This window comes from Cheilinus undulatus, linkage group 16, assembly GCF_018320785.1.
Source record: "Cheilinus undulatus linkage group 16, ASM1832078v1, whole genome shotgun sequence".
NCBI lineage: Eukaryota > Metazoa > Chordata > Actinopteri > Labriformes > Labridae > Cheilinus > Cheilinus undulatus.
Genome location: NC_054880.1, coordinates 2,187,939 through 2,202,138, shown reverse-complemented (window position 1 = coordinate 2,202,138; position 14,200 = coordinate 2,187,939). Strand labels below are relative to the sequence as shown.

The window sequence follows — 14,200 nt, the reverse complement described above, 5'->3', positions numbered from 1 at the left end:
TTTATCAAGTTTTTAGTGAAATGTCAAAATGGTTGTTTGTCTAGAATGTTAAGAGTAAAATGTTAACATTATCTTTTGACTGATTTGACCTAAATCTAAAATACACTATATTAAGTATCTAATAAATGTCAGTATCATGTTTAATTTGCTCTGCAGTACTGTGGATTTACACTTTGCTCCCCTGATGCACGTCCACCTGACAAAATTACGACACAGTTATGAATTCTTAAAATGAGAGGCAAGAAAAAATGTTTTTCACCAAACAGGATGCAGCATTTTAGCATCAAACCCAGTCCTGGACATACGTAGCTAAAATATTTCAATCGCCCCCTTGTGGCTGGCTGCAGTATAGATGATAGGGACTGATCTCACAGTAAATGCCTAAAATGTTTACATTTTGAAAGAACAAAAATAAAAAATAATATGTGTATTAGACTAAAGCATTTATTTTACTCTGGTAAATTTGACAAAATCCAACTAAATCTAGTTAAAAGACAAAATCTGGCCCTTGTTTTGATGTAGTTAATGACCTCTGCACTCAGCCATCTGCCCACCAAAATCCTGACATTCTGTATAAGTACAGTGGAGAAATATGGGTTTTGACTGATCTTCAGTCCAGCACTAACATTTTAGTCTCATTTTAGTCTCCTTGACAAAAACTCAACTTACATTTTGTCAGAGTTTTAATAATGAAATATCTATGTGTAGCTAGTCTAGTCTTGCTCATGGAACCAAAGGTAGTTGACTAACATTTTTAGACCTAATTTTAGTTGACATTAATGTAACCTGTATTATTCAGGGCTGCACGGACCTACAGTATAGGAACTGGCATAGCCTCAACCCAGAAGCATAAATCAGGCCTGACAGTTTATTTCTGCTCATATGACGGTGGTATGGGTACCAAATTAAGCATGTTAAAAAGATATTGAATAGGAAACCTTTCAAAGTACGCTCCAAGACTGATCTGTGAGAGGTTGTTAAAAAAAAAGAAATCAGTTTTGTTAACTTACCAATCTAAAACTGCTTTTTTTCTGAGGTAATGTAACACTTTTGAAGTTTAGAACAAAAAGTATCCAATCACTCTAAATATTTGTTGTTCATGGTACTCAAATTATTCAACAACCATCCCTTAATCTGTAGGGTTTACCAGAATGCGTTTGGGCATTAGGCACTTTTACACCATGAATGAAGTTACTGACTCAGTTAGAGAAGTCTCACCTGTGGGATATTTTAAAAAATCACACCAATCTAAAAATATGCTTACTTTAAGGAAAATAATAGTTTTATTATCCTATTTGAGCTTTATTATTTGAACCAAGAGCTGCTTCCAGCAGTTTGTTTGTGTTAAAGTCAGAGAGCCGTGTCTCTCTACTGTCAGAGGTTTTTGTACGACGGCTCAATGAGTTTGTATCACTGTGGTACACGTTCGGTGGAGGAACCAGACTGGATGTTGGAAGTAAGTTTCTGTTTTAATACTGAAAACTAAAGTGGAGGAAAAATGTCTAAACTCAGTTATTTTGTTTTGATGTGGATAAATATTTGAGTTTAAATTTGACTGGTGAAGTTTTCATGTCTTTGATTTGTCCTCCATGTTGGAGGTTTACTCTGATCAGCTTTACTCAGGGTTTCTTTTTCTGCTTTGCCTTTCACAAAGTAATGATCTACAACAGGATTTAAAAAAGTGGAAAATCTTTGATCTGATGATTATTTTGTTTGAAAATGAATATTTTTCTGATCATCTTGTGTGTTTTAAATTACCAAACAACTACTTGATTGTAGTCTGTTAATATTATGCTAAAAAGAAAATATAAAGACATGTTTAGGGATGATTCAGAGGGGATTTATTTAATTCTGATATCTAAATATTTATTTTATGATCTCTGTTGAAGCTCTCAGTGTGATGATGGTCTCTGTGCTGATGTGCATGAGAGGCTTCTTAAAGGGAAGTGAAACAATGTGTGAGTGAGTGACTGGTGGAGCAGAAAAACATCTGACACAAAGTCCTAAAAAAAGAAAATCAACTGTAAGACATTAAGGGTGTCTAAGTGTTTGATTGGCTGCTGTGTGCTCCCTGTCCTCTAAGCTGATTGGTGTCTCCTAGGTGATGCACGTCCCACCCTGACGGTGCTGCCCCCCTCCCGTGAGGAGCTGCAGCAGGGTACCACGGCCACGCTCATGTGCCTGGCCAACAAGGGCTTCCCCTCAGGCTGGAGTCTGGCCTGGAAGGTGGACGGCAGCAGCATCAGCTGCGGGGAGGAAAGCAGGAGCCCTGCGGTGCTGGAGAGGGACGCTCTCTACAGCTGGAGCAGCACCCTGAGGATCACAGCAAACCAGTGGAGGAAGCTGGGCTCTGTGACCTGTGAGGCCACCCAGGGCTCCCAGACTCCAGTCACAGAGACTCTGAGGAGAGACCAGTGTACCCAGTTCTGATCTGACTCACTGGGACTCTGCTGCTGGTTTTACACTCATGGTGATTTTTCTTCTCAGTCTGTGAACAAAAATGTCTTTCTGTCTCTGTCTTTGATTTAATGATTCATCACAAGCTTTTCTTCCCTCTTGTATGTTTGATGTTTAAAATGGCAAAAATAATAAAATTTGAATTCCATGTTGTTGTCCTGTAATTTGGGTCATATTGCTGTCATTTGAACATTTTTCAGTAAACATTAAAGGAACTCAGTTCAATAAAGTCAGAATTTTGTTCTACAAATAAACACACAAACATTTGAGTTGGTTTATTGTGTCAGAGTCAGAGACTTGTGTCTTTCTATAATGAGAGGTTTCAGAGTCTCAGTGAATGTTTTTTACAGTCTATGTTGGCTTTATTCCTAAAACAAAACCTTAGTGGCCACCATAGGTATCCTGGGTATCCCCTACCCGTGGGGTAGGTTCTATTTTAGATCCTCTTTTATTTTCTATTCATAGGATTCCTTAATTTTTATCATTTAGATGAAGGATATAGTTTGAAAATTAATCATAAATTCATTTGATTAATTCTAGAAGAGAAATGCTACATTTTTTCTGCTTTGTTTCAATCTTACAATCTCAATAACTTTTTTTTCCATGAATGTCTGAATCAGGATAAATCTCCTGTAGTTCCACATTTAGTTTAAGCAAAGATCTAAAATTTTCTTCATATTTTGCTTCATTTGTTGCTGCAAAAAATTTTCCCCATCTTGACCATCAGTCAAAAGTACTTATTCTTTGATACGTTTTCTTTTTTTATATTTATAGGTACATTTTCTACCCCAGTTCTAACATTTTTCATGCCAACACTCGTCTCTATTCTTACGTGTGAATTTGAATTTTTTTCAAAGAAAGCCCCTTGAGATGCAATTTTAAAGAGTTTTTAGTTTATCTAAAGGACAATAGTGATTCAAAGAGGCACAGCAGAATTACTACATCCTTACAATATATGAGGTGGCTTTGACCCTTGACCTCCAAAATCATTTTAGTTCACCCTTGAGTCTGAGTTTTGGTTGTTGTCAGACTTGACAAAATTCCCTTCACGCATTTTTGAGATATTGTGTTCGCAGCAATTCTACAACATGTAGAAATAACATCTCTGTCACAGGAACAATGTGAAAATGATGCTTTTGACAGCTGCCGTAGTTGTTGGGTTGATGTCTTTCGTTCTATTTAATGTTATCTGCAATCAAACAGCATCTTGTATTTTTGTTTTGTGATTTTATATAAAAGGGCTGTAGGGAAGGGATCTAAACAGAGTGTACATGTTTGACTATGGTTGTCCTCAGTGAAGTGTGTCAGTCTGTGCAGAAACTTCCAGCTGCAGCAGTCAGTTCAGTTTCTGTTCAGTCTGACTGAGGGAGGTTTTTGTACCACGCTTTTTCACTGTGTGAAGTAATCATACTTGGTAGCAAGAAATTCTCCTTTACAGTAGTAAATTGCTGCATCTTCAGCCTGGACTCCACTGATGGTCAGAGTGAAGGAAGAGTGTGATCCACTGCCTGAAAAACGATCTGGAATCCCTAATACTCGCTGATTCGCAAGCTTAATAAGCAGTCTGTGAGCTCCTCCATCTTTCTGTTGGTACCAGGCTAGGGACGGGGCACTACTCCGTGAAGCAACATTGACACTGGTCCTGCATGAGATGGTGACAGAGGCTCCCAGAGCAGAGCTCATGGCTGGAGGCTGAGTCACTGTGACCTGTTCTTTACACTCTAAGAGACAAAAACACATAGCAGCATCATGGTTTTGTGGCCTTCATTTCAGAGGGATGGATGTTGATAGAAGAGAGGAGTTTGATTGTCTGGACTTTACCTGTGAAGCAGCAGCAGAGGAGAGTCCAGATGAGGACGCAGATCAGAGTCATGTTTGTGATGAGGAGGAGGATTTGTGTGTGTTGAGTTGTGATGAAGGACAGCTGTCAGTCATCCAGTGTTCAAGTGTCAGGACTATAAACTCTCCCAGAGCACTGGAGCATGGAGCTGCTGATGCAAAGTGGCTCTACATGGAAATGATTGCTCTTGGATCACACTCATAATAATCTTTATCAGTCAATCAATTTTACTGGGTAGACACCAGTTTAGAAATGTTTTAATGTTTTTTTTTTTTTTTTAACTTTGTGAAATATATTCTGTTTTCTTTGAATTATACTCTGGGTAATGTCTTTGCTTACCACCAAGGGGTGAAGATCTAACAACCATGACACAACAAACCTGCTTTTGTGCCAAATCAGCTACAGCGAGGACTGGGAGGACAGACTTTTCCACTATTTGAGACAAAATGGTTTTTATCGTTTTTCTTTTTTTTAGACCTTACACTTAAAATCCTTCAAACAGTTAAAATGTGACCATATGAACATAAATCTCAGGATTTTGGCCAAAACTTTTTAGTTTGATCAACTTTTTAGTAAAATATCAAAATGTTTGTTTGTCTAGAATGTCAAGAGTAAAACGTTAATGTCATCATTTGACTAATTTGATCGAAATTTGACACACACAATATTTAGTATCTAATAAATGTCAGTATCATGGTTGATTTGCTCTGCAGTATGTTGCCAAAACGCTCCTCAGCAATGTGGTTTCATACTTTGCTTCCCCCTGATGCACGTCCACCTGACCAAATTACGACACAGTTATGAATACTTCAAATGAAAGTCAGGAAAAACTAAATGGAATTTGTGTGATTTATGTGTCAAGTTCCACTGATTTCCTTTCTTATCCCACATTTGAATGGCATCTTATGAAAATATTTCTGTTCTATGATACCCAGACAGCTTTCAGTGTCCCGCTGAGGTGCTGTAGGTGGGCTGTGAGAGGTCATTTACAATAACTAAAAATCACTGATATTAAAAAAAAGAAAATCCAGTTTCATAAAACATAAAATCATAATCATAAAACACTTGTATATATGTTGTTAAGTTTCAGAAGTAACAAAACACAACCAGAGGTTTTCACTCATCTCCCCTTTGCATCATTTATTTTGTCTGATCTAATGAACCAATTCAACCTTATCAACCGATGTCATAGTTTAACTGGTGTTGGATAAAGGCGACATTATTTCATTCTACTGTGCCTCTAGCATCAAGATTTGAAGAATTTGTCAGTGTATGCTGAGACATTAATGCCACGTTGTAAAGATCGGGCCACAAAGAACATTAACAGAGATGAATATAAGAAACGGAAATTTAAGTGACTCGCAGATGCTTGATCAAAAAGAAAATAAAATTCAGTGACTCAGAAATTCTATTTCATGATCCCACAAATCCTTTACGAGAACAAGTGAGTTAATATATATCTGAAAGCAAAGCATTTGCATTAAATTCTTGGCTGTTATGTTGAAGGCCAAATGAATGTACAGGACGTAGTGTTTTTGTTTCCGGGTCTCAGACGCTCCCGCTGCCAAGCACAGTTAGCATAATCTAGTGGGACTTTATAACTAAGCGTCCTGTAGGAGCAGTTGAGTTCTTACGGTCTCTGACTCTTAGATATTTGTAAAATGTCCAGGTTTCAGGATCTTTCAGAAAATCAGAACGAACCAAAACACAAAAATCTACAAAAATAGCACGGGTGAAAGGAATGGGAATTACATAGATGATCTTAAAGGCAGTTACAATACTAGAAGATGAAAATATCCAGGAAAAGACAGTGTGATATGATAGGAGTAGGAGTTTTAAGGGGTGAGTTAAGAGATGTCACTGAATCTGCTAGCCTTATCTCCTCGGGCAGGTCGTCCCAAAGTCGAGGGGCCCTGACAGCAAAAGCCCTGTCTCTATTGATTTGAGTCTAGACTTTGGAACAACCAGGAACCCCCCTGTCTGAGGATCTAAGGCTGCGTGAGGACTCATAAGGGGTCACCATCTCTGTGATATAACCTGGGGCTAAACCCGTGAGAGCTTTAAAAGTGATCAGTAAAATCTTAAAATCAATTCTAAAAGTGACAAGAAGCCAGTGGAGGGAAGCGAGAATAGGCGTGATGTGATGCCATCTGTTAAAACCAGTTAACCAATAAATCTACATGCACTTTTATTTAATGTTGAAAGTTGAAATTGCCTTCTCTGTTTTCTCTTTTGCTGTTGTTTTTCATGCAACACTAACAGTCTGGTTTCACTTTACTGTATGTCTACTTGTATATCTGCATAAAACATCACCATTGAAGGGGCATGAGTATTAAACACTGTGACTCCCACTCAGTGAGCTGACTGAAGCCTTTGTTATCTGCTAAGTGTAGGATGTTTTTACAAATAAAGAATAAAAGTGGTGCTTGTGGCCTTTGATCAGTTAATGAATGTCATCTAATTCTTAACAGAATTCTGCTATCAAAATTACCATCTTTAAGCTCAGATATAAAGTTAAAGAAGTTGAATTTTTGATGAATTCTCTGACTAACAGATCTAAACTCAAAGGGAGAATTAAAAAAAAAAAAACAAGATTTGCAGTTGTTTTAAATGTTTCCAGTACAGGACTACAGTGATCCTGGATAATTAACATATGTACAGCCAACATCCATAATTAGCCTGGTATCTGATAGGGAGGGGACCAAAAAGTGTGACTATCCCCCCAGATTTTTGCTCTGTTGTAGAAGCTGGTGGTGTAAGAAATGTGAAGTACATCCAAACTGCTTAGCCTTTATTGTTTGCTTCTTTTAAAAGTTAACTCTGCCAAATGAAGTGCACAGACTATCTGTGCACTGATGATAGGGTCCCAGTTGGAAGGCAAAGTTCTGGTGAACATAGAATGGCAAAAAAATAGATCCGCTCATTGTCTTTGATATCCAGTTAAGCTGTCTGTGTCATGTCATAAACCAAGTATTTATATTTTCCATACTGTTGTACTGTGTCCTGCTTTCTGTGTCAGGGGTTAATCCTTCAGAGTTTTAATATCAGAGCCAAATTGGATTTATCCTCATCTGTCAGAAATTGATCAAAATCCCATACATGGAATGAATTGGCACATCCCTGGCAGAAACACATGAACTATGAAAGTCCAGATGTTTTCAAATGATTGCAAATATCACTCTCTGAAAATGTGGATGATCTCAAACTGAGATATAAAAATGCACAATAGAGGACATGTAACTTGATCAGGACTATAAATTGGTACAAAAAACTAAAATAAAAACTAATAATGTCAAGTATCTCTATTCTGTGCTTAGTTGTTGTTATAAACTCAGTTTTCTTCAATGTGTTCTTCCATATTTTAGTTTTTCCAGATGAGGTCCAACAGCTCTCAGTGAGTAAAGGAGTTTCCAGTGAGCATTAGGAGAGGAGCTGCAGTCTAAACCAGGAGATTACTGAGCCTCCACATATTAAAGAGGAACCAGAGGAACTGTGGAGTAGTCAGGAGGGAGAGCAGCTTCAAAGCCCAGAGGAGGATGATGTCATCAAGTTCACTTTTGTTCCTGCCACTGTGAAGAGTGAAGATGATGATGAGAAACCCCAGGCTTCACAGTTCCATTACAGACAGACTGATGAGCTGGAAACCGAGGCTGATGAAGAGGACTTCGAAGGACTAGAAGCAGAGAGGTACTGTGTTTCTAAGAGAGATTTACAACCAGAAATTGAGGTCAAGACTGAAGAGTCCTCTGCTCTGAGACTGATGACAATGCTGATTTGAAAGGGACAACACAGCATCAGAAAGGTTCAAACTGGATGGAAAACATCAAAACAAAAAGTAGAAATACTGATAAGAAATCACATAGCTGTTCTGAGTGTGGTAAAATATTTGATCAAAAAGGCCATCTTACAAATCACATGAGAATTCATACAGGAGAGAAACCGTACAGTTGCTCCGTGTGCAGTAGAAGATTTACACAACAAGGGACTATGAGCAAACACATGAGGATTCACACGGGAGAGAAACCCTTCAGCTGCTCTGAGTGTGACAAAAAATTCAGACAAAAGCTGCATCTGACACTACACATGGCACATCACAGAGGGGAGAAACTAATATGCTGTAATGTTTGTGGACAGAGATTCTCTTGGCATAGTTTGCTAAGAAATCACAGGTGTAATGGCTATAAAGATTCAGAGCTTAATGAAAACCAAACAGAGGAGAACAGAGAGGAAAAATCAGTAGATAAACAAGAGGACTATGGAGCATACAACAAGCCAGGAGCTCAGCTACAGATAGATTTTTATAACCAGTCTTAATCCTGTCCATAGTGGTGGTGATTTAGATATTTATTTTTGAGTTTGTTAAAATGTGGGATAAAAATATTTAGTGTTTCCAGAATAATAGGAAGGATTCAATAACTGGTGAATTTGTGGATTCAAAGAATTTGAAATTTTGAATGTACAACTGTATACTATAAGCATAAAATATGGTTTATGGTTATTGTCACATATAACGAAGATGATTCAATTATTGTCTTTATTTTCATGATGATTTTTAAAATGAAGATAATTATGCCTTTGAGGTTTGGATTTTAATGTTTGAAGCCACCTCAGTTAGATATTTGATGACAAATGAAAAAGGCAGCGGAAGACAAACCTGTGTGTTGTGGCTCCTGTACTTTTTGTTTTTTTTTTTTTTAACTTTTGAAAAAGTATTTGTGAAATTAAATCCTTTATTGAGTAGCATCTTGTATGGTTTCAGTTGATTTGCTGTTGTAGAAAGAGAGGTTCAGTGAAGTGTGTCAGTCTCTGCAGAAACTTCCAGCTGCAGCAGTCTGACTGAGGGAGGTTTTTGTACCACGCTTTTTCACTGTGTGAAGTACTCATACTTGCTAAGATCAAATTCTCCTTTACAGTAGTAAACTGCTGCATCTTCAGTCTGGACTCCACTGATGGTCAGAGTGAAGGAAGAGTGTGATCCACTGCCTGAAAAACGATCTGGAATCCCAGATGCTAGCTGATTAGCAAGCTTAATAAGCAGTCTGGGAGTTCCCCCATCTTTCTGTTGGTACCAGGTTAAGTAGAGGTTTGGGTAGCTGCCCGAAGGATAAACATTGACACTGGTCCTACATGAGATGGAGACTGTCGCTCCCAGAGCAGAGCTCACTGCTGCAGGCTGAGTCACTGTGACCTGTTCTTTACACTCTAAGAGACAAAAACACAAAGCAGCATCATGCTTTTGTGGCCTTCATCTCTCAGATGTTGATAGAGGAGAGGAGTTTGATTGTCTGGACTTTACCTGTGAAGCAGCAGCAGAGGAGAGTCCAGATGAGGACACAGATCAGAGTCATGTTTGTGATGAGGAGGAGGATTTGTGTGTGTTGTGATGAAGGACAGCTGTCAGTCATCCAGTGTTCAAGTGTCAGGACTATAAACTCTCCCAGAGCACTGGAGCATGGAGCTGCTGATGCAAAGTGACTCTACATGGAAATGATCACTCTTGGATCACTCTCATAATCTTTATCAGTCAATCAATTTTATTGGGTAGACACCAGTTTAGAAATGTTTCAGTGTTTATTTTTCATTAACTTTGTGAAATATCTTCTGTTTTATTTGAATTAAAGTATGGGTAATGTCTTTCTGTTCCACCTAGGGATGAAAATCTAACAACTGCTACCGACTTGTTTAAAATCCATGACACATCAAACCTGCTTTTGTGCCATATCAGCTACAGCGAGGACTAAGGGGACAGTGTTTTCCACTTCTTGAGACACAATGTGGTTTATCTTTTTTCTTCTTTTTTAGACCTTACACTTTAAATCCTTCAAACAGTTTAAATGTGATCATATGAACATAAATCTCAGGATTTTGGCCCAAAATTTTAAGTTTGATCAACTTTTTAGTAAAATGTCAAAATGTTTGCTTGTCTAGAATGTTAAGAGTAAGATGTTAACAATATCTTTTGACTGATTTGACCTCAATTCAAAATACACAATATTTAGTATTTAATAAATGTCAGTATCATGTTTGATTTGCTCTACAGTACTTTGCAAAAATGCTCCTTAGCAGTGTGGATTTACACTTTGCTTCCCCCGACACACATCCAATATCTACCTGACCAAATTACGACACAGTTATGAGTTTTTGGTAACACTTTACTTGAAGTTTTATTCAAAAGACTGACATTATGCTGTCATAATCATGACATTATAACTGTCATTAACATGAATAGGGCTTCATGAATGTTGCTATTAAGTGTTATTGTCAGAATCAGTTTTGTTAACTTACCAACCTAAAACTGCTATTTCAGCTTATTTTTCTGAGGTAATGTAACACTTTTTAAGTTTAGAGCAAAAACTTTTCAATCATTCTAAATATTTTTTTTTCATTGTACACAAATTATTCAACAATCATCCCTTAATCTGTAGGGTCTACCAGAATGTGTTTGGGCATTAGGCACTTTTACACCATGAATGAAATTATAGATTCAGTTGAAGAAGTCTCGCCTGTGGGATATTTAAAAAAATCACACTACTCTAAAAATATATGCATACTTTAAGGAAAAAAAAAGTTTTATTCTCCTATTTGAGCTTTACCATTTGAACCAAGAGCTGCTTCTAGTAGTTTGTTTGTGTTAAAGTCAGAGAGCCGTGTCTCTCTACTGTCAGAGGTTTTTGTACGACGGCTCAATGAGTTTGTATCACCGTGGTACACGTTCGGTGGAGGAACCAGACTGGATGTTGGAAGTAAGTTTCTGTTTTAATACTGAAAACTAAAGTGGAGGAAAAATGTCTAAACTCAGTTATTTTGTTTTGTTGTGTATAAATATTTGAGTTTAAATTTGACTGGTGAAGTTTTCATGTCTTTACTTTGTCCTCCTTCATGTTGGAGGTTTACTCTGATCAGCTTTACTCAGCGTTTCTTTTTCTGCTTTGCATTTCACAAAGTAATGATCTACAACAGGATTTAAAAAAGTGGAAAATCTTTGATCTGATGATTATTTTGTTTGAAAACTAATATTTTTCTGATCATCTTGTGTGTTTTAAATTACCAAACAACTACTTGATTGTCGTCTGTTAATATTATGCTAAAAAGAAAATATAAAAACATGTTTAGGGATGATTCAGGTGTGATTTTTCTTATTCTTATATCTGAATTTTTATTGTAGTCTGATCTCTGTTGAAGCTCTCAGTGTGATGATGGTCTCTGTGCTGATGTGCATGAGAGGCTTCTTAAAGGGAAGTGAAACAATGTGTGAGTGAGTGACTGGTGGAGCAGAAAAAACATCTGACACAAAGTCCTAAAAAAAGAAAATCAACTGTAAGACATTAAGGGTGTCTAAGTGTTTGATTGGCTGCTGTGTGCTCCCTGTCCTCTAAGCTGATTGGTGTCTCCTAGGTGATGCACGTCCCACCCTGACGGTGCTGCCCCCCTCCCATGAGGAGCTGCAGCAGGGTACCACGGCCACGCTCATGTGCCTGGCCAACAAGGGCTTCCCCTCAGGCTGGAGTCTGGCCTGGAAGGTGGACGGCAGCAGCAGCATCAGCGGGGAGGAGAGCAGGAGCCCTGCGGTGCTGGAGAGGGACGCTCTCTACAGCTGGAGCAGCACCCTGAGGATCACTGCAGACCAGTGGAGGAAGCTGGGCTCTGTGACCTGTGAGGCCACCCAGGGCTCCCAGACTCCAGTCACAGAGACTCTGAGGAGAGACCAGTGTACCCAGTTCTGATCTGACTCACTGGGACTCTGCTACTGGTTTTACTCTCATGGTGATTTTTCTTCTCAGTCTGTGAACAAAAATGTCTTTCTGTCTCTGTCTTTGATTTAATGATTCATCACAAGCTTTTCTTCCCTCTTGTATGTTTGATGTTTAAAATGGCAAAAATAATAAAATTTGAATTCCATGTTGTTGTCCTGTAATTTGGGTCATATTGCCATCATTTGAACATTTTTCAGTAAATATTAAAGGAATTCAGTTTAATAAAGTCAGAATTTTGTTCTACAAATAAACACACAAACATTTGAGTTGGTTTATTTGTGTCAGAGTCAGAGACTTGTGTCTTTCTATAATGAAAGGTTTCAGAGTCTCAGTGAATGTTTTTTACAGTCTATGTTGGCTTTTTTCCTAAAACAAAACCTTAGTGGCCACCATAGGTAACCACATATCTTCTTTCTCCCGTATTACCCGTGGGGTAGGTTCTATTTTAGATCCTCTTTTATTTTCTATTCATAGGATTCCTTAATTTTTATCATTTAGAAGAAGGAAATAGTTTGAAAGTTAATCATAAATTCATTTGATTAATTCTAGAAGACAAATGCTACATTTTTTCTGCTCTGATTCAATCTTACAATCTCAATAACTTTTTTTTTTTTCCATGAATGTCTTTATCAGGATAAATCTCCTGTAGTTCCACATTTAGTTTAAGCAAAGATCTAAAATTTTCTTCATATTTTGCTTCATTTGTTGCTGCAAAAATTTTTCCCCATCTTGACCATCAGTCAAACGTACTTAGTCTTTGATACATTTTCTTTTTTTATATCTATAGGCAAGTCAAGGCAAGTTTATTTGTATAGCACATTTCAGCAACAAGGCAATTTAAAATGCTTCACGCAGGTAAATTTTCTTCCCAGCTTTTAACATTTTTCATGTTTGGAGTTCCAGCCAACACTCTTTGTCTCTATTCTTACATGTGAATTTGAATTTATTCAAGGAAAGACCCTTAAGATGCAATTTTAAAGAGTTTTTAGTTTATCTATCTACAGTCATGGACGAAAATGTTGGCACCCCTGGAATTTTTCCAGAAAATACACCATTTCTCTCAGAAATTGTTGCAATCAACAAATATTTTGGTATACATGGGTTTATTGCCTTTATGTGCATTAGAGCAATAGAAAAAATTTGAAGAAAAAAGCCAAAATTGACATAATTTTACACAAAACTCAAAAAATGAGCTGGACAAAATTATTGGCACCCTTTTAAAACTGTGGGTAAATCATTTTATTTCCAGCATGTGATGCTCATTTAAACTCACCTGTGGCAGTAACAGGTGCTGGCAATCTAGAAATCACACCTGAAGCCAGTTAGAATGAATAAAAGTTGACTCAACCTTTGTGTTGTGTGCCTGTGTGTGTCACACCAAGCATGGAGGAGAGAAAGAGGAGCCAAGAATTCTCTGAGGACTTAAGAAGCAAAATTGTGGAAAAATATGAACAATCTCAAGGTTTCAAGACCATCTCCAGAGATCTAGAAATTCCTTTGTCCACTGTGTGTAATATAATCAAGAAGTTTATAACCCATGGAACAGTGGCTAATCTCCCTGGACGTGGACGAAAGAGAAAAATTGACAAAAGAATGCAACGCAGGATAGTTGGAATGGTGGATAAACATCCTCAGTCAACTTCCACACAAATTCAGGCTGTCCTGCAGACTCAGGGTGCAAAAGTGTCAGCTCAAACCATACGTCGTAATCTGAATGAGATGAGGCGCTATGGCAGGAGACCGAGGAGAACCCCACTGCTGACAAAGAGACATAGAAAAGCCAGACTGGAGTTTGCAAAAATGTACCTGAGTAAGCCTCAATCCTTCTGGGAGATCATTTTGTGGACAGATGAGACTAAGGTAGAGCTTTTTGGAAAAGCACGTCATTCTACTGTTTACAGAAAACGGAATGAGGCCTACAAAGAAAAGAACACAGTACCTACAGTCAAACATGGTGGAGGTTCAAGGATGTTTTGGGGTTGTTTTGCTGCCTCTGGCACTGGGTGCCTTGACTGTCTGCAAGGAATCATGAAATCTGGAGACTATCAAAAAATTTTGGGCCGCAATGTAGGGCCTAGTGTCAGAAAGTTGGGTCTGCATCAGAGGTCATGGGTGTTCCAGCAGGACAATGACCCCAAACATACCTCAA

General features: G+C 38.0%; 1 pseudogene and 2 gene segments (V, D, J or C); all 3 read left to right on the top strand.

Annotated features, from left to right (window-relative positions):
• The window catches only part of LOC121523659, a 189,612-nt gene extending 187,007 nt beyond the window's left edge, over nt 1-2,605 (top strand). The window contains 1 exon segment of the C gene segment in view: nt 2,102-2,605. Within this exon segment, the coding sequence occupies nt 2,176-2,430 (255 nt within the window).
• The window catches only part of LOC121523646, an 88,982-nt gene extending 76,786 nt beyond the window's left edge, over nt 1-12,196 (top strand). The window contains 2 exon segments of the V gene segment in view: nt 11,003-11,040; nt 11,693-12,196. Of these exon segments, the coding sequence occupies nt 11,003-11,040; nt 11,693-12,021 (367 nt within the window).
• LOC121523648 overlaps nt 1-14,200 on the top strand; it is a 78,498-nt pseudogene that overhangs the window by 54,451 nt on the left and 9,847 nt on the right.